This window comes from Dermacentor andersoni, chromosome 1 (genome assembly GCF_023375885.2).
Source record: "Dermacentor andersoni chromosome 1, qqDerAnde1_hic_scaffold, whole genome shotgun sequence".
Taxonomy (NCBI): Eukaryota; Metazoa; Arthropoda; class Arachnida; order Ixodida; family Ixodidae; genus Dermacentor; species Dermacentor andersoni.
In genome coordinates, this window is record NC_092814.1 from 311,594,752 (window position 1) to 311,616,357 (window position 21,606).

The 21,606-nt window shown below is 44.3% G+C and overlaps 1 protein-coding gene across 1 annotated transcript in view; it reads left to right on the forward strand.

Moving 5' to 3' along the window:
- Positions 1-21,606, forward strand: part of LOC126547823 (methionine aminopeptidase 1) — a 44,839-nt gene that overhangs the window by 12,742 nt on the left and 10,491 nt on the right. The window contains exons 7-10 of the mRNA XM_050195815.3: positions 4,352-4,419; positions 8,795-8,865; positions 12,445-12,576; positions 15,495-15,600. Coding sequence (XP_050051772.1) covers positions 4,352-4,419; positions 8,795-8,865; positions 12,445-12,576; positions 15,495-15,600 — 377 coding nt within the window. The remainder of the gene's footprint in view (positions 1-4,351; positions 4,420-8,794; positions 8,866-12,444; positions 12,577-15,494; positions 15,601-21,606) is intronic.

Genomic DNA, 21,606 nt, shown 5'->3' on the forward strand with positions numbered 1-21,606 from the left:
AGCAACATCTGGTGATGCAGTGCCTAACCAGAGAGCACACAATACTGCAATTTATGTATTCTACGTAACTGTGGGTGTAAAACGCTGGTAGCAGCATAATGATTAACATAATGTACTTTTACGATAATCCCCTTTGACAATAGTACCGACGAAAAAGAAAATTGAATGCATTGTAGTTGGGCAGATTGTCACAAGCTGTCGCCACCAGCTTTGCTACTGCTGGCCACAGCACCAGTAACCTGGTAATTCGTAAATGGTAAGAAGTTTGCATGTACAAATGCTTTGTGTGTGGTCAGTGCAAGGCACCCAATGCAAAAGGCGCTGAAACGTCTTCCGAATATTGGGACAAGCCAGTAACATTGCACGTCACTGAAATCAATTGCCGAAACTCATGACATAACATTGTTTACAAATAAGACCTGCACTGATGACTACATCGATGTGTGTGGCACTTTCCAATTCGTTGCTCGCACAAACGTCACAATGACATTAAAATGTATTCTAATCTGCCTTTGGCTATTGATACTTCACAGATGATACCTATGAGCTCACAGCTATGTAATTATTTAGAGTTAGAATTTTTGTCAGTACCCCATTAACCAGAAAACAGCACAGGAGGTTCTTGATTGTGTAATGCTTCTTGTGGCAGCTCTAAGGGCACAAGGTTAGCTTTGCCTATGTCGTTTGTTTAAAGGCAGGTAAAATTTTGTGGGGCATATAATATATTAAGTGAGAAATATTGCTTTCATTTTGCTTCACCTAACTAACATGAGCACAAACTCGTCCATTTCTGATTGCTTTGAAATTACAGTTACTGCTCTAATACTTATCTGTAATTTCTTATGCGTTTTGTAGATTCTTTGTGTCTTGGTATTACGACTTTGTAATAGAGAGCTTTAACTTGTTCGGCGTTCCGGCAAACGCAGGTGGACTGGGCGCTTTACCGGATGGGCGGGAGGCGAAAACATGATCGGCGTGACAGGTGCTGTCACCTTGTGGTGCAGAGCTGAACCACACAAACACAGAGCTAGCATTGCATCAACCAAGTATATTCTAAATAAAGGGAAAATGAGACATCCACCCAAATTTAGCTAAGTGCTACAAAGGAAACCCATACGGGTGCCTCGAAAGAAAACCTTCGCAGTTGAAGAAAAATTCGTCCTGGTCCAGGGCTCGAACCTGGGACCAGCACCTTTCCGGGGCAGCCGCTCTACCATCTGAGCTAACCAGGCGTAATACACAATATGACAGGCAAAGTCGAATTTAACAACTCAGAAGCAAAGGCGAGAGTTTGACGTAATAGTTCTGCGGAAACCCGCAAGGTGGAGAGAAGTAAATAATAAAGTGAAAATGAGACATCCACCCAAACGTAGCTAAGTGCTACAAAGGAAACCCAAACGGTTTCCTCAAAAGAAGCTTCGCAGTTGAAGAAAATTCGTCCTGGTCCAGGACTCGAACCCGGGACCAACACCTTTCTGGGGCAGCCGCTCTACCATCTGAGCTAACCAAGCGGCTAGCAGATGCCAGGCAATGTCAAATTTAACAACTCAGAAGCAAAGGCAAGAATTTGACATAATAGTTCTGCAGAAACCCACAAGGTGGAGAGAACTAATTAATAATGGGAAAATGAGACATCCACCCAAACATAGCTAAATGGGTAGATGTAGCACTTAGGTATGTTTGGGTGGATGTCTCATTTTTTCTTTATTAATTACTTCTCTCCACCTTGTGCGTTTCTGCAGAACTATTACGTCAAGTATGTTCTACTTCAGTGCTGATGTAAATTTTCAGCAGCGCTGAATCGTGACGCGAAAATTTAGACCAGCAGCAAAAAAGAACACACTTGGTTACTGCAATACAGTAGGGTAGCTGACGGATTTTTCGGACTCCAAAAATTGGAACTTGATATTCTGGACTTCATAAATGCACCGTCAGGATTCCCATAGAGCTAGTGCATTTTCTCGACCGATTTTTTGGACGAATTTAGGTCCAAAAGTTGGATTTTGCAGACTAAATTGCTCATTTTGTGCCACACTACGGGACCTTGGAGGCCGCCATGTTGGATTTCCTGCAGGTTTGGCCAGGCTTGGCTTCCAGTGGCCCACTCATAGCCTCAAGATTTGTAGGTGCACGCTCTCAATAGAGAGTGCAGCCATCCTTTCGTCTCAGAGGCCATGCCTGCTCTTAGCTGACAAAATGCTTCAGGGGACGGCACTTTTATTGCTATAGCAGTTATGTGGACACTCCAGGTGCATTTCTGCTGTCGTCGTGAGGTTCTGTATGAGTGAAAGCGTGTGAGGATGAGCCGGTGAACACGGTTCAATCTCACGTGTGCGAGCAAGGAACACGGCTTGGATGCATGCCCTCACCTGTGGTGTGTGAGGCAGTGGGGGTCAGGCGAGGAAGGAGGGGCGGCTGCCAGGGTGTCTCGATGTTCTCCTCGCCTGCCGCTCCGTACAGAGTGGAGACATTGCGGCATCTATGACGTCGTTGGCCACGTGAATCGCGGGCGCCGTAGGGACGCGTGGCTGGCACTTGTTTCTTGAGAGCAATCCGCGACGTGGCAAAAGTGCGTGCCCGTGTGGGCCTCATATTCAAAACGATCTGCTATGTTTGCAGAGTTTGCATAGTGCTGGTAGCTTCGTATGCGCTGTGCTTTCGACGTTTCGTTCGTGTTGAAGCGACAGAGTACGGAGGTCAATTGGCTCTCGGCTCCCGCCGTGATTCCTAACTCCACCGTTTTCACACAGTTTCCACTGTCATTGAGCGAGATGTGTTCGTTTACCTGTGCGCGCGTGACACCTTGCTGGTTAATTTAGTTAAAACACGTTGACGGGCTAGTTGGTTTGAATCCATGATTGAATGGTTAAGCGCAACTGAGCAAGGACATAGAAAGAAGCAGACACGAAGCACAGCGCTGTCTCTTTGTGTCTGTTTCTTTCTACATCCTCATTGACTGACGCTTACTTATTCTATCATTGTTAATTTAGTTAGTAAGTGAATGTTTACAAGTCTATACGGCCGATAAAACTACATACTATCCTTACTTCGTACAGCTATCTACTAATTTGCGATTGCAATCAGTGCTTCGCCTTTCGGGCGGAACTGCGAATTTTTTCTTTGGTCTTTCTTTTTTTCAGTCAGCACTATTGTCATATTCATGTAATGCGGTATCAGTTTTGGTTAATATTTTGCATGTGGTGTGTCCAAAGAGCAGGTGTGTCTTGGAGATGGTGTTGCATCTTTGTGTGTGTTTGTGCACCTTTGCATTTGAGTGATCGGCACCACCTCTTGTGCCTTCACAAGAGCCATGTGGTGCAAAGTAATGTAGCTAGTTTTTTCGATCTCCATGGCAATCTCCGTGGTGATTGTCTTGTCGACTGTGTATGAAGACGACGACACTCTTGTGCAAATCCCAGCAAATCTGATTACCTCCAAGCGTATGAGGCAGGGCATTATTAGATTATTTTTTTTTTAGCCACTCTAAGACTAATAAGTTTTAATTTTGGGGGTGATCGAGTTTTTCGGACTGTTCGAGTTTTCAGACTATTTTTCCGACCCCGCAACGTCCGGAATATTGGTCAGCGACTTTATTAGCTCTTTGTTTGTCTGTTTGAGCTCTGCCCCACCAGGTGGCTGCACTGCTCTGGCCGCTCACATTTACGCCTACGTCCTTCCAGTTAAATGCCCAGTCCGTCTGCATTAACCGGAGTACCGGACAAGCTAAATCTCTCTAATAGCACAGTTTGCATTCTTCGCTCCGTTTTTGTGCTCGTTTCATGTCATGATGGGGTAATGCATGTAATAAAAATGCACAGCTAGCAATGTGGTTGTGAGTGCACCATGCTGGCCAAGTAAAGTTACCCTCCAGATGTCAGTCTTGTGCAACTCTTATTTCAACTGATAATTCAATTCAATTCAGCATAGTCACATCATGGAGATGTTGGCAGGCCCAGGCAAAAGGTAAAATGCTTCACTTCTCTGCCATTTGAGAATAACTGCAGGCAATCACTGCTTTGGAGGTTCTTGCTGTGCAGCACAACTAAATGCTAAATTTTCCTGCAAATTAGATGCAGGAAAGTCAAAAGCCTAATATGGTAGCTTTGCTGATAAAATTGCAAGTGTAACTTGCTTTCTTTGCTTTTTTTCACTTCATTTGTGCACTTTGGAGGCCATCTTAGGTACCTTCTCCAGTGAACACCAACAAACCTGGTTTTCACTTATTGGAAGGTAACTAGTCTGCATGTGTTGCCATACAGGTTCTTGGCATATTGGAAACTGTATTCAGTGCAATTTTTTACAAGTGTGCATTATCAAAGTCTTACACTGCATTGTTTTTTCTTGGTTTCAGGCAAGCATCGAGCGTGACTGCTACCCATCTCCGCTTAACTATTACAAGTTTCCCAAGTCATGTTGCACGTAAGATGGTGCTTTTACATTTTGTGCGGTACCTGGCTGTATTCCCCTGTCATACTCATATCTTGGCTGTTTCACCTTCTGGTCATCCAGGACGTGAAACCTATTTTGCGAGGGAACCATGGGGGCATCACATGTTCAAGCAGGACGATGGTACAGCCACCCAACTTTTTAACAGTGGCAGCGTGGATGAGCCAGACATGGTCACATTCAAGCGCATGCGAATCACAGCGTCGTCTGCTAGGTTGTTCCACTTGCTGCAACCACATCTGCCCCGCAGCAAGGCTTTGACATTCTTAAAGAATTGGGTCGGCTGTACCCCCAGCTAATGACAGCTCAAGGTTGCAAGAAAGGCTCCTCCCACAAAAGAGATGCATCTGCTTCGCCTTCCACTGAAATTCTGTAAAATGTTTGCCTTTTGGAGTGCACACGCTATCCTGCCGACATTTAAGATTTTATTGTAAAATGCCCAATTTTTTAAAGCTTGCTTACGATTGCCATATTGACACCACCTAGTCTAGAGCAAAACTCTGAAAGAATACAAATAACCCCTTAACTTTTTTATTATCTTGCCAAAAGTGACCATATTTTGCTTTTTTTAAGCACTTGTCCTCAAATTTCACTCCATCGAAAACCCTTTTAAAGCTTTTTCAACCAATTTTCTTCATGTTTTAAAGGAACCTTGAAACGATTTTCACGATTTTGTACAAATGAACTGAGTCGTTAGATTAGGTCCTTCTGATCATTAATTGATGCATCTAAACGCTGCGCTTAAAGCATATAATTTATTATAAAGTTTTAAAAATGTACATCCCTTGCGATCGCAGCACACTGCTCGGCGGAATTGTCAGCTACCCCTACCCATAGCAAATTGCCCAATCGATGTCAGTGGGGCGAGCTATCTGATTGGCTGCCCAGGGCAGATCATCGATCATTTTTCGACCTTTATGGTGAACAAATGATGTTCGTAATATAGTTGGAATGTTAGTTAATTTATTTTTATAATAAGAAAGTAACAGAAAGAGAATGCACAAGAGCAATTTCTCACTACAATTGAGCACTTCCGTCACAAAGCTGGGGTCGTCTGCTTGTGTTACAACGTAGTCGCTGTTCTAAATTTCAAGCTATAGACAACAACACTTAGTTTGGTTTCTTAGCCTTTTGTTTTTTCATTTCTTTTTTTTTTCCAGCTGGCGTGTCGGACGCCGGCTAACACGCGGGCGTTGACACATGTTTGACATTCGGCCGGGTCACTGGCCTTGTGCACAGCGTTTCTTTATTCACAATTCGACACGCTGACGCACCTTCACTCAATGCGGCACCCACCCGCCTTTAACCCTCTCTCCTTTTGAAGAACCCCACCTATATATACTGTGGCGAGGAAAGCATACGTCGCCTTAAAGAAGACAAGTCCACTTGTCGAACCATTGGCTCTTGCTTTCACCTTGTTCTCGTTTTGCTCATCGTCTTGAATTTCCATCTCCTGCCTTCCCCGTGTTTTCCCAACGTAGTCGCGGTCATAGTCAGTCTGTCTTTTCGCGAGCACTACGATTCAACTTTGTTGCGCTGTGGACTGCAAACGTAGTGACTGGCAATACGTCAAGCTGCAACATCATGTCTCTCTGCAACGCAGCAGACGAGTGGACTGGCTGCAGCGCATCGGACTGCCGCTATCCGGTCGGCGCCAGGATTTGGGCATTTACGGCCGTCACTTTACACCGAAAGATTACTAACGCAATAGCGTTTTGCGAGTCTGGTTTTAGGGTAAACGCAAGTACAAGGGGACAGGGTCTGATCATTTGATCGTGTCGTTTCACGGGATGAGCAGAAGCGCAAATGAACGCGTCTGCATGCTATGCTGACGCGACCGTGGGCCATAGTGACAACGCAACAATGGGTTAAGGTGACGGCGCGACTGCGTGTGATGGTGACAGTGCGTCCGCGTGTGGTCGCGATGGCAACGTGACATGTGCAAGAGCAGAAGTTTTTGCATCAAATATTCAGCTGCGGATTTCAGCTCCAACTCTCACTAATGAAGAGGTTGCACAACGAGAGGAGGCAAGAGTGGACGTTTTGAATGTGCTGTCATCTACCCTATTTACTTGCATAATGGTCGCACCCCTGAATTTTGTTGTCAAACAATTTTTTTTCTTTCCCGCGTAATGATAGCACCCCGAACTTGCCGCAGCAATATGTCGGGTGCCAAGTCTAGCTAATGATGATTACGCTTACCATCTGTCGAATGCTGCCGAATGCTACGCGAATGACTCTTAAGACATACCAAATGGTCTGCACGCACCAAACAGATTCTTAAGCAGATGCCCCGTTTCATTCCTTTCATCACTTTCCGCACGTCCATGAAAAAAAGAAAAGCTGCAACTAAACTTGCCTTGGCTTTATTATTTGTAGGCTTTGTAATGGTTGTGGTCAACAACAACAACAAAAGAAGGCACCTTTCAATTCCTCTCGTCTGCACTCGCGGGCACGCAACAAATTGCGAGCGGCAGCAATAGTAGCCACGTTTACACTGATACATTATAAGTGTACCCTATTCATACGCCGACGCTTGTAACACAGCTAAGATATTCGCCCACCCTTAGCGGAAGCGTGCCGTATTAGGATAGTAGTGAAGACAGATGCCGCAGTTTCCGCAGCATGCTGGCCATGTGTTTCTATGTCACTGGCAGCTAAGCGTGCCCATCTGTTTGTGTCCCCTCAAAGTGGACATGGCTACGTTATTGCTGCAAACTGGCCGATATTAACGATATTATTGATACCGATTAACTATATTACTGATACGGAAGAAACTGTTTCAGTGCACGTAATGTACTCACGAGAAGAAAAAAAATCGTGTTCGGCTTTCTCCACCGACCGCCATTTTTGTTTTGGTGTCCCATAGCAAATGCGGGACGAAAAAAATTTTTTCTTTTCGCGGGAGATTTAACTCGCGTAATGATCGCACCCCTGATTTTGCGTCAATTCGCTAACAAAAAAGTGCGATCATTATGCGAGTAAATATGGTATATGTACTCGTCAGTGCAGCAAACGGTACAGATACCATTGTTCCAAATCTGCCAAAAGGCGCAAAAATCATTCGATCCCAAAAACATGGTCTTTGAGTGCCTACAAATTGCTGCCTTTATGTAGTACTAGAAAGCAAAAGGCTGCAGTAAGTGCGCCCTACCAACACCGACAAAATGCCTGCCATTTATGTTGTAGAACAAAGACTGAATCAATGCGGCCTTCAAGGCACTGAAAAAGTGCAGACATTTATGTAGTAAAACAAAAATGAGCGAAATAAACACGGATTTCAAACACTGGCACTTCAGCCATCTATGTATAGAAGAAAAACTAAGCGGACATTCTGAGCTCGTCCAAATCACTTTGAAAACGCAATTATTGCTGTTGACGAACCGAGCTTGTCCAAAATACAAGGGGATAAAGCCACTTGGCAATTTTTTGGACCCATCAATTATATGAACCTGCACGTGCAGGAGTGACACCAACGTTTGTAGAACCAATGTAAAGGCAATCGAAATTTCGTCTGCCGTTACATACATGTACAGACACACATAACTTACATACACAGTACACTTAAACATTGTTTGACGCAGATATTTTACTCTGACTATAGAGCTGAGTGCCTGTTGACAGCGTCCCTACAGAACAAAGCGCGCAGATCTTTAATGAACCTTGAGTAGTGAAATAAGAGTTACAGTATTCTCTCTCTCTCTCTCTCTTTTTTTTTTTTTTTTTTTTTTTTTCCACGACTACATTAAATTCAAAGGTTGGCAAGTTTGCACAATTGCCCCAGTCCTTGAGGACAGCAGTGAACAAGCGACGGTCACACAACACACGCACAAAAAGCCAAGGTTAGCATGCCAAAGTACAATGAGCATGGTTCACACCATGCACACCCATGCACTAACATGCATAGAGAAAGAAGAAGAGAGACAGTAACAACGGGGAATGTTAAAAAGATAAAAGAGTGTGGTTAACCTGACCTTGTGTCTAAGAAACTAGTCACACATGTGTGCACACACCCTTTCTCTCTGCATGACAGCAAAAAACATCCACCTAGGAAAACTGGGTTTAATTGTGGTGCGAAATAAATTTGGCCAGCTGCTTTGCAAACGATAGAGAACCTAGTTGAGGCTAAGAGGGTGGTCACACTGCCACATCGCCAGTGCTGGAGAAAGTGCTACGTTTTGCATATTTTTCAGTGTTGGCACACATATCAACACGTGCAGTTTTGTCCTTACGCCTTCTTACAGAGTGTACGTTGTGTTTATCATTCTTTTCAAAGGCCTGTTCTTTCTTTTCTTGGGGAGAACTGTGAAATGCCTGTGTGACCATATGTTGCATTCCATTTGTACAGGTCTGTGAATGAAGTGATCTGCCATGGCATCCCCGACATGCGGCCTCTTCAAGATGGGGACCTTTTGAATGGTGAGGGAGCGGTAATCTTCTGTTGGGCTGCATTCTGGACCAATGCAAGTTTGCGTTTGTCTAAAATGACGCTCCACAAGTGTTAGGTTGCGCAGTTGTTGCTTACTTTCATCGGCAGAAATGTTAACTGTACAAGAAGTTTCTTCTTTGCCTTGGCTTCATATTATAGCTTTGTAGGTGACTGCCTTGAGGTTAAATATTAAATTAGATGGAAGAATTTCCTGTGTGGCATAAGAATACTGCAGAAGGTCATCCTAGCGATTGCGTTCATTATAGCATTAGTATAGCTGAGCTCAGAGTGAATGTTAGCTACGGCCACTTATCTGATGCCTTCCTACAACATTTATTTGAATACAGTCAAACCTCAATATAATTAACATGAATATTGTGAAGTAACCTAGAATTTGATTGGTCATGCTTTATTTAAGTAGAGTATTCTCCTGATGTAATGAAACCGAAAATGTGGGATTCAACGTGGTGCCGGTTATAACGAAGCACAATTGTGTTTGCATGTGGCTCAGTAATTATCTTTTGGTAGCAGAAATGTCAAATACAGTTGCCGACAAATTATTTAGGCTCCTTATCTTTCTGACCGGCATAATTGGACTTCCCCACAGCACTGCCACCTTCTCCTAGAAGCAATGTATAATGGAAACCGAAATTTCATATGCTTCCAGAAAGAAAAAAAAACCTTCATAAAACTTTTTGAAACACAGGTAAGATGAGCAGTACATAAAGAAACAACTACAGCAGAACTGCGGTGATACAGTCGTGCCGGATATGAATTTCGGGATTACAGTCGAACCCGTTTACATCGAATTATTCTGTATATCAAACAATTTCTGAACACAGTGTAGTTACAATGAGTATATATAGCAAAAATTACGCTTACATCGAACAAAAATAGCAGCGACTCCCGATATATCAAACGACAAGCAACTCAAAAGTGCCCTCAGAAGTTGGCTTTCCCTCGCGGCAGTGAAACCCGGCGGCGTGGCTTCATCCAACCGTCGACACCCCCCTGCAAAAGATGATCCTGGCCCACCCGCCGCACTTGCTCAGACAGCCAGTCGGAGGCTCTTGTGCCCTCATCATGCAAGATGGTGCTAGTGCGAGTTGTCTCGCTGCCTTTCTGGTTCATTGTGTTTGTGCCTTGTGGGCCTTCTCCCGCAGTGTTGCTATGATGAAGCGGCAGAATTTGCTTTTCGCCGTGAAGCTTGAAATCGTAAATCGGGTCAAACGCGGTGAGAAGTTGGATGACACCATAGCGTGCAAGATGCCGAGGAGCACTCTGGGCACAATCTTGAAGAATAAGGGGGAAATTAGTGCTAAAGCGGACAATCGTGCAACCCAGTGCCCGTGGCGTCTGACGCGTACACAAGCCCATGTGCAAGTGGTTCATCCGAAATTGCTTCAGAAATGGCTTCCGCGGGCCTGGTGATGACTGTAAATTCTGATGAGTGCGACGAAGTCGTTGCCAGTGTTGCCGAAATTTGGAGTGAACTGCCGGAATTTCTGGAAGTCGTTGATGAGTTTGTGAGTGCAGATGATGGTGTCATGACCACGGGAGAGCCTGAAAACGAAGACTACATTGCCAATATCGTACCAAGCACAAGTGAAAGTGGCCACAATGAGGAAAGCAACGATGGTCCTTTGCCCACATCCTCCGAGGTGATTGGTGCACTCGCACTAGTCCGGTGCTTCAGCACGAATGTGGAAGGTTGCGGCCTCAGCTGCTCCAACTCTTTAGACAACGTGGAGAAGTGACTGCATCGCAGCCAGTGAAATTGCCCATGCAGAAGAAAATACAGGACTATTTTATGCGGAACTAAGCTAGTTTCATCAATAAAGTGATTTTATAAACAGTATGTGCCTTTGTTACGGCCAATTCTTCAGCAGGCTTATATAGAATTATGCCCTATATCGAACTGATAGGCTTTTTTTTTTTTTTTTTTTGCAAGTTCGATATAGCCGGGTTCGACTGTATACGAATTTTTCAAAAGTCCATTAGCTTAAAACGTGCTAAATTTCTAATCTTGTGACCGCTTTTTGTGCTGCGGTGGATGATACGAACAATCGAGTCACCATTTGATCCCCGGTAGCACCAGAGACATGCAGTCCTCTGTCCAGCAGAGTGGTCAAGCCGATGCGCCAGTCGCATTTTTGTTGCCAGGGCGGCCTACATCGCTCCGCCTTAACTCCCCCCTCCCCCCCGTGTCTGTGTGCGTGTGTCTGTCTGTCCATCCAAAAAATGGCTTTTGCATTGTTAGTATCATGCAACTTGTCGGCAGTTTTCAAACACCTTGTAACTTAATGAGAAAACAGCAATAGCACACGACCCAGTCTTGCCACGTCAGCAAAATCAACGGAATTAGCTCCCATGGGTAGCCTTAGCTCTGTATTCCACGCCTTCCATCGTCTGAGGTGCCCGAAAACACTTTGAAACTTTTTTGCTTTTGCACCTGTCAGATTGCATTATACAAGTAGCTTTACCACTGCAAAGAAGAGTAAACAGATTCCCATATCTTATGCAAATCATATCCTTATCACCGTCGGGCAGCAGGTAGGACACAGCAACGAAATATACTCAAGATAACCCCACAGGTTTTGAAATGTCGGCCTCGGAACCCGCAAAGTGCGCTGCTCACTGCTGTCAAAATGTGCTTGAAACAAGCGCGCCAGTAATTCAAATTCATGTCAGCCATTAGGAGCTCTCCCTGGGCACCACGTGACTGCACTAATGAATCGCGTCGCTAGTTTTGCCTTTCGCGCTCACTTTCGTTGTTTTTATTTCTGCATGGAGAAATATAGTGCTGAGGCCATCTTCGATCTCATGTTCACGGCAATACCAAGGTGGCAGCGCTATGGCAATGAAAAGCCGTGCCCACGCACTCATTGGTACAATAGCACCTCTCGAAGCTCGATGATTTCCTGATTTTGAAGACAACGCACTAAAGAACTGCGCTCTGCTGCGCATTTCTTCCACATATTTTGCCAAGAGGTAAAGGGAGGTTTTAGGATTGTGGAAAAAAAAATTTGAAAAATCTGGAATTTTGAGCAAGTCAACCATTTCATTGTCGCATCCCCCTGTATTTCCAGATTTCTTTACTGTTTGGGTGATGCGAATTTAGGGTGATACAATTTTCTCTGTTGTCCCAAGAGATTTAAACTCCGCTGTATTGAGGAACAAAATAAAGGACAAAATGTGCATGGTCAGTTTGCAGTGTCATGCACCTTGTTCAGTGCAGATCTTTTGTGTTATTGATGTGTATGATAAATGAAACAAAACCACTGCATCTGCCTAATTAATTTTCTTTCATCATGGTGAAATTCTCATTTCCTCTGCCCCCTTTTCAGAGTGTGTTAACTAGTATTCTTGTTGCCTTCTAATACAAGAATGTGATGGAATGAAAACTGCAATAAGCGCTCTGTCCTGTGCTCTTTACTCGTTCGTCCTGTGTCGCGCTGTTTCTGTTTTATTGCAGTAAGTGTTCGCTTGTGTGTTGGTGTTGGAAGGGGTCACCTTTGACAACATGCGAGAACTCACATGCCCCTCCTTCATTTCAACTGTGCTTGCAGTGGACATAACAGTGTACCACCGGGGCTTCCACGGGGATTTGAATGAAACGGTGTTCATCGGCAATGTGGATGAGAGCGGCCGCAAGCTGGTTCAGGTTACCTACGAGTGCCTCAGCAAAGCTATTGAAGCAGGTATTTAGCCCTTGTATATCACACACTGCTTTCTCACATTCAAGGACGAACTTGCCATCTGGCTGAAATCTGTGTGAAGCGGGCTGCATCATCAGCACCATAGCTTGTGAAGTTATGTAGATATACTGTAGATGCGCTTGCCCATGGTGAGGCTGTTTGTCGTTGCCTTGTCCATTGGTGGTTGATCATACCATGTTTAAGGGGTGACGAGGCACTTTAAATTACTTTTTTATTTTCTTAAACAATTTTGACGAAATTTGCACAGTTAATGTATTTTTACAGCTGACTTCAGAAATGCAATTATTTTTTTCCTATGATAAATATTTTTCGTGCTATCCAAAAGAGGATGTCCTTTGTTTAAGGCCTAATGAGCTAATTAACAGCAACTTGCATGGTAACGTACAGCACACTGAATCGATTCTGAATGTTCAGTGTGTTGTAAGCTATGAATTGTTTTAGACCATTTTTGAGCGAAGTTATATGTTGTCAAACTTAGTCATAAAAAATACCCACATTGATGATAGAAACATATCAAATTGGGCATTTGTTATGACTTAAGTTTGACAACCTATACTTCGCTTCAAAATGGCCTAAAACAATGATTTATAGCTTATGACACACTATGAACATTCATAATCGATTCTGTGTGCTGTACATTGGCGTTAATTAGCTAATTAGGGCCTAAACTAAGAACATGCTGTTTTGGGTATCAAAAAAAATATTTATCATAACAAAAATTATTTCACTTTTGAGACCAGCTAGTAAAAATACATTAACTCTGCAAATTTTATTCAAATCGTTAAAAAAAATTAGTTTTTTGAAGTGCCTCGTCCCCCCTTAAAGTTAATTGATGCAACCATTATGCAGTCATAAGTGAACCATTGAGATAGTGCTTTCATGAACAAAAAATATATATCATTTACCCCAGATCTAATTGTTATTTGAGGAGTAGTGAAATAAAGCACCAGTCATGGAGGTCCCGTCATGAAGTAGCCGCTCTAAATTTGCAGAAAGCTGTCAAGCTTTGCTTTATCACTATTAGTCTGACAAAAGCATTCATCTGTGCAATAGGTTGCCAGAACTCTCCAACTGGGCTCCACAAGTGGTGTTTCTTAGCTCCATAAATGTCCCAATAGATGCATTACAGCCCCACTCCCTCCTCAGACCTAATTTCTGCACATTTTTCCATGTTTATTTACTCAATTCACATGTGGTTCATGGCACCGGTGCTGAAACAGTTCATTTGGTGCCAAGGCAGTGGCATGTACAGTGCCAAAGCTGCAAGCGTGGCATGTTGGACATGCAATTGCATCGAGTGCTGAGGGCAGACCACATCGTTTTCTTTGCCTCGCAATTCAGTGGCCTGGCATCTGCAGCCCACTTTTTTGTTGGGAGTGTGAGCTTCTTGTCTTGTGTTTTTATCATAGTAAAAGATCACCATGGCACTGTGCCATGAATGAATCTTGCTCCACCTGACAGTGTGCGCAATCAAATTTCGTTCAATTTTTTGATGAGCACATGCTTCATTAAGTTGTTTGATGATCTGCTCTTTTGCTTCCCGACTTTTTATTGTCTGTGTAAATTTCTGCTGCATATTTAAGTAGTACACTGTTGTTCTGGTGATACAGCGAAACTTCCTTAATTCAAACTCCAAAGGGACTGAAAAATTGTTTGAATAAAGAAGAGCTTGAACTGAATTGATATGAATTTGCTCTTGCTACTTGCCCTCTAACGTGACAGCAAGGAATAAATGGTAATATCATTTATTACTTAGTTTCACCTCGCGCCGAGAGAAAATACGAGGGACATTTTGTCATTATTATGTAAATGAACTGTTTGTTTAGGTACTTTTCGACTTAATATAAGTGAACTGTTTTGATACTTTTCAACTTAATACACCAACAAGCTGCAAAAGTGTTTAGGTTTGTATCTATCAGTTGGTGCCACGGCATCTAGCACTGGTCATGTGTTGGCGACACGGAACACCCTAAAAACCTAATTCTTCACTGCTTGATTATTTGACTTATCCACTACATAATGAAAGTTTGCTAAAATGTTGATCAAGTGGCATCATACCTCGATTCTATGGGGAGGCAGGCCACAGGCCTTACGTATTGCGTATCGCGCAAAACTAAAATGCTAAATTTCTGGGATATGCAAAGTAATGGCGGATAGCAACAGAGAACCTTGACCTTTTGCTCGTGTTTGAAATGTAGTGTCAAAAGAACGGTTGTGTGGTTTTTTGAGTTTGCGTTCATGGAAGTTTTTCCCTGTCAAAGCACATGCGACTCTGCCAGGGCCAACCGAGCAGTTCAAATTACCTGTCACTTTAATTAACATATTTATTATTACAGTGGACTCTCTTTAAATGGGTTCCACTTATCGGGAGTTTTTTACTGACAGGCAAAGCTGAATACAATTGCATGAATACAAAACCAACCAACCATGAGGTTGCTGTTCCGTTTAAGAGGCAGTTCTGTTTAAGTGATTTCCATTTATCAAGATTCCACTGTACTGGGATTTCACTGCAGCTGCCTATACTGTTCTACTACCAACATAGCATATGCCAAATTAGCCTGCCCTATTTTAAAATTAATAAAGAGTGTTAGGAAACATGTCAGTAAGTTGTGCTCAAAACGAATTTCGAATTGCGTAAAAGTTCAGAAAAGCTTTTGTGTGTCTCAGAAATGCCAGCAGCATTCAGGTGTATCCATACTTTGATGGGTACCTTAGTGTAGAGGGCATAAGAAAGCTGGCTGGGTTTTTCAATGCCTGAAAGTTAGGGATTCCCTGCTCTGGCAGTAGTACTTTTTAAAGTTGAAAAGGCTTGTGTTACTTGTGTTACCCGTTCGTGTTTCATTATTTTCACTCGACTTTTGTCATGTTGACTAGAGGATGGTCATTATTTTTAAATGCAGTTCAACCAGGCATGCGGTACCGGGAGATTGGCAACATCATCCAGAAGCATGCCCAGTCTCATGGCTTTTCGGTTGTGCGCAGTTATTGTGGTCATGGCATTCACAGGTAAAAAGGCAGCTCTTCTTGTTGTGAAGGCTCACTTTCACTTGCAAGTGTAAACGCCCTCCCCTTTTTTTCTATCATAAAGCTACAGCTTGCGCATTGCAGCAATGCAAAAACATGTGAAATATGATAGGTCATAATATAGCACATTCAAACCGCAATATAATTAGGATTAAACATTTTCTATTAAACGTGGGAAAAATTTTAGAAAGTTTGCCCTATTTAAAAAAAAAAACAATTCTTGCCCCAAATTGCCCCCAGATGCCCCCGAAATGGGTCGGTGAAAGCAAATTGACAAGACAGCAATAGGTGAATAGCTGCACGTGCTCTGATAAAAGGAGCCTGGGAAGGCCAAAGTCATGTCCAAACAATCTTTACTTTTTTTCTTATTTTTCTTATGTGTGTTTGTTTAGCCTGCTGTTACAACAGAAATTGAAAGGGAGGTTTGAAGGGGAGGGGGTGGAGTACACAGAGGGGGCGCGGGAGCCCCGGACTGGGTCCTTGCAGTCTTCGCACCGTGGCTGCTGCAGTGGTTGAACCGGGCAATTTCATTGATGGTAACGCAGGGTCATTCTACATAGTCATTTTTTTCTGTAATATTCATTGGCGTTCGGTGCCCGCACAATGTTACAAATAAAATGTAATTCTATTTGTGTTTGAATATCAAACATACTCACTCTTAGTTCCTGTATAGTGTCAGCACTGTATGGCATTGTGCCCTTGCTAGACTGCTTCTGAAAAACTGTTATTCTGTGTGTTAGATGAAACTACAGTGTTAAATTGCAGGATCTGCAGTCAATAAGCATATTACAGCGTCAACAAAGTTAACGAACCAGACATTCGCCAGTAGAAGAAAAACTGGTAAGCTCAATGCAAAAGTTTATCCACCGAAAAAGGCTTGAAAGCTCATCTGGAAAAATATGTGATTGGAAAATTAAGGGAGTTTTATCTTACAATGGAAATGAGAACTGAAAACGCTGAACCCTAGTTATAATGTAGTCACCTCCGGCACAAAGATACGTTTCTTGTATCCAATATAACGAATTTCCGTTAGACTCTGGTTAATTCAGTCCTAGCCAAAGGTGCTGGCTGGCACCCATCTATTTCTATGGATCATATCTTTCATTATTTAGATCCTGAAATTGGCCCTCACCGCATAATTCAAGCTTACTGGTGAACATGCACACTCCTGACCCCATTGATTATCCCCAGTCGTGACCACAACGGCTGTAGCATCTGTCTTGGAGGAGCTTAGGAGAGTGAACGCATCAAAGACATGTTATCTCCCGCTGAAAATGCAGACTTTCAGCCTGCCTTTAGCCTGCCTTTAGCAAATTGCAAAGTGAAAATAGCAGCTCACAATGAATTACAGTCGACGACCGATAATTTGGAGTCCACGGGGAACGTAAATAAGTCTGAACTATCGAATGTCCGAAAGAACGAATGTATCCAAAGAAAAGATAATTTTATTTATGTTGTAAGATCCCTGTGCAAGGAAATAAGTGGTCGATTTGTTGCTGCACGCACTTCCGCTTATGTGCAACCAAGTAAGCCTGTACTTCTGCCAGTTTTGTGCTGTTGCTGTTTGCCCGTGCAAGGACTGCAAAGGCTCGAGCCATATCCGCATGTGAAGGCTCCGGAGCACACGGTACATCGTCATCATCAGAATTAGAATCGCTGTTTGGCGGTGGGAAAACTTGCTCAATTATTTCGTCATCGTTCAGTTCGGCACACGACAACGCCATGCTGTCAACGTCTGCAAAGTCTTCAATTGTAACCGCGGCAAAAGTCTGCACGCCACAGCCTAGCAGGTCATCAATGATGTCCACATTTAAGCTTCTTGTGGTAGGTGGCAGCTGAGGCTCTTCAGTTGCGGAGTCAGGCTCATTCGGACTGCGAGGGCACCTGCGTTGGTGCCATTTGATGCGGCCTGTCTATAAGTTCACGAGAAAGACTTCTTGGAGCCAGCAGAGCACTGTCTGGAACGCAAACTTAACAAACAAGCACAGAATGGCGAGAGCAGACGTTCAATTCTCGACATGCATGGTGGCTGCACGGCCGCCATTATCCGCCATATTGGCTCTCTGATTGGCTGTCGAGAGCTCACGTGCCCTGGAATTTGTGCAGGGAAATGGAAGTTTTGCGTTTTCATCAAGATGACGAAACGTGACATGGAGCTGCAAATTTTATCGACTAATGCATTTTTTTTATTTTTGTCCGTGGCCTCTATATTGCAATGTTAGTGCTTCAAAAAGAAAGTGAGCGGTAGCGTACAGAAGCCAGTGCAATGCATCTGCAATTTCGTGAATATGTGATGGCGATCCAAGATAGGCGCCATGTCAGCTTGATGATTGGCTGAAGGAATATGCCGTGGGGAGCGTCACAGGAAGGGCCGTTTCATAAACGTCAATTTGACGTTGTACGACGTTGCGCTGGGCCTCCATTGCAGAGATTTTCCGCCATAACTTGTGCTGCGATGAGCTGCTCAAATTATGCAAATGAACAGCCATATGCAATGGCGGCTGAGAGGAATGCTTACCGCCACATTTTTCCCGTCGTTTGACGCTATGAAAATCATTTGTTCATAACGCGTGCTCATAGTATTTGCATCGCTCTCGGGTGGTGTTGGCATGTGTGTTTTGGGCCATCATTTTTAAAAGAATGTGTTTATATCAAATAATACTGGTTGTCCACTTTTCACTGCTTCATTTGTATTGTAATCAAGATTAAAGGGAAGCTGAAGAGACTGTCGAATTCAATAAGACGCTTATATACGGATGCGGGAACTTTATAAACCATGCAGGTAAAAGTTTGGGCAGGATTTTTCACTTAGGAGCGACGTAATCGCCAGTTAAAATTGCGCTGTTTCTCCGCCCCCTGTCGAGCGCCGCGCGCTGCTGCTCACGCTGACGATGTGAGCGGAGACCGAAAACCGCGACGTAGTGACGTCAGCACTGGTGTTCCGTTCCTTCGCAGTCTCCGCGGGCACTTGTTTCTGCGTGCATGCAGTCATAATCTGCTTCGCTCGACCGTGCATTCCTTTGTTTGTGTGTATGCAGAGTGGTAGTTGACTTGCGCCGCATCAATTGAAGTGGTGGGCCGATCATGCCGGCGTTCTGTGCAGCCTACGGTTGCACGCACACCAGCAGCCGCAACGATGTTCCATTGCTTCCCGCTAGACAAGAAGCTTGCAGCTAAGTGGGAGGCTGCTGTGAATCGAAAGAATTTCAAGCGCTCAAGAACAACAGTACTGTGCTCTAACCACTTCCGTGGCGACGATTAGTACCAGAGTTTATCAATAATGCGTGAATGAGGGAGAGTACGACTTGCTGCTAGCAGGATTTATAAACGCAGCGCGAAAAGGTCGGGGCAACGAACGCACAAAGACGGGACGGGTGCGGGCGGACGGATAGTAACTGTTCTTGGAAGACCTTACGAACTCGTCCAAACCTGGATTACGATTTACTGCAAGCTCCTTCGTGTTAGCACGCTGAACGGAAGGTACATGTTCATCTCCCACCCTTGGCGCAGGTTTCGTCGCTAACCGCCATTAATTTTCTATTCGCACATGTGTTGTGAAACAGCCTACTTGCAGCTACCACAACGTAGTGCAAGTGTAATGTTTGTATGTGTTTGAAAGCCGGCGTACGCTAGGACGCTGTGCTCCCTCTCGTGCACAGAGAGAAACCAGCTGTCTCACGTAACCGACTGAATTCGCCGCCTTTGCTGCTCCGGTTACGAGTAGCATGCGGATGGCGCTCTGATGAAGGTCAGTACACGTGCTACAAGAGCCGGGAAACTTTTCCCGCATGTAAACCGTCTGTGTAGATTGCCAACAGCTTTGGGGCAGCGCACAAATGCCGACGATTGCATCCCTGCTTACATTCCACGAGGAAGCATGCAGGAACATAACAGTACAGTTGTTTGCCCAGAAACTGACTCACTGGATCGCTGAATTTAGCTTTGCAAAAAAAATACTCGCCAAAGAACATTTCTAACACGAGGAGATGCTAACACTTCGCTTTCGTTCGCGTCGAAAGCACTGCTTGCTACCAGCATCTCTTGCTTCTTGGAGAGGCCAGCTACGTACATGTAGGGAGCAACGCTGAACTCAGAGAAACGCAAGCTCTCGAAATCTACCCTACCGTCTCACCAAACCACAGCGTCAAACCACTTTGCACCGTGCTTCATGCATGGCGGCAGCGGTCGGTTCGGACGAACACCATTGTTGACGTCACGAGACGCCCGACCAATCACAGGCGGAAACGAGACGCGCGAGCTGCCCCGAGTCTGCTGCTGCACTTTTCGTCGAAATAAACTCTGTTTGCACTTTCTTTCACTCAATTTAGATGCGATATTCGAATTCGGAGGGTTGAAAACCATTACGTACAGCTCTTCACTCATTTTTTCTGGAAAACTCTTCAGCTTCCCTTTAATGCCTTTTCGCACAATCAGAAGTTATGACAAAGGCGTCTTTTTAATTTATAAAAAGGAATGTATGTAAGGTGGCGCCTTGAAGTTTCTCAGCGGTGCGAGTAACCAGCGAACTGAACAAGAGATGGCAGCGCCGGCGCTTACGTCGCTCAAGTGGACACCTCTGGTGCGCGCAACGCTATCGGTGATATTCGGCCGTTTCTCAGCCAGCAGAGTCGGGCTGAGTCACTTGCGTTTGACGAGCTAGCGATAACATGGCCTAGAATGTGCGCTCATCACCACTGGTAGGTCACGTATGTTGTATCAAGGTAGAAAACAAGCTCGTTGGCGCCAACATCCGATGACTCATTCCGTTACCCGGGACAGGCATCTTAGCTAATGAAGCAGACGACGGCTTGTACACAGCAGATGACGGAAGTGACAAGCGTTTTCAACGGAATAATCATGCGCTTTGAGCTGCGGAGGAAAACTGTTTTGCTTTACTGAGAACCTTAGGTTCAGTGCCTTCATTTCAGTTTCTGAGGCAAAGCGTCAAGTTTGCGTCATGTTACAAAAGCAAAACGGGGCCATCAGCACCATTTTCTACGTGTCCAGGCCATGCGCGGGGTTGCCGGAATAGCTGGAAGAAGATGTGATCGCAATGTTGATGCAACCTATGATTCAGGCAAAGCCTCCAAGATCAGCATTTGCAGTTAAATATAGGTTTGTTCGATTCAGAACAAGGTTCACTGCACCACAAATGAAAGGGTGCAGAGGGTGCCAGTTATGGTGTGCTGGGCTGCACCCACTCGCTGCAAGGTTCAAGGGTGCGCTGCACCGCGGCGGCACCTTGCCTTGCGCCCCATTCAATCAAGCACAGGAGTACGGGGTGCACCGCTGCACCTCGGAGAATTGAAGGCCTAGGTGCAGAGCACCGTGAATAGGTACACAAGGTGCAGAGAAACTTGGCTGAATCGAATAGACCTTATCTGAGGTATAGGGCTCCGACCAAGGCAAGGCTTCAGAGATTACCGTCTAACATGCAATCCCTGAGGCTATACTTGATGCCTTGCCTCTCTGAGGCCATACTTGATGTCTCGTCGAGGTTGCCAGAGGAGATAAAGACGGCAGAGTTGGCGTACGCTACAGCCACGGACAGAGTTGGCAGAGCTGGCAGCTGTCCGAATTACCGAGCATGTCCGGATTATCAGTGTTCGATTTATCAGTAAGCGACTGTATTGCTGTTTGCAGTTAAATATAATGCGCATCTTTCTTCCAGTTTGTCTTAAATTGCCAGTGTGTTAGTGTTGGATGTAAAAAAAAACTGCATTCATGGCATTTGCAACAGCCTACCATTACCAGTGTTGCCATTTAGCGGTTGTTGTTTTTTTTTCAATGCCTAGCAGGAAAACTTTTCTTGCAGGCAGCAGGTATTTTAGCAGTTTTCATGTATTGTTGGCTACATTCTTGGCAGTACAAAAATCTAAGTTTCTTTATGATGATTTGTGCTTCAGTTGAAGCAAACATGCGGCTCATCCATGCCCCTTTGCAAGTAAGAGGGAATTACAGTCAAAACTTGTTAATTTGAACATACTT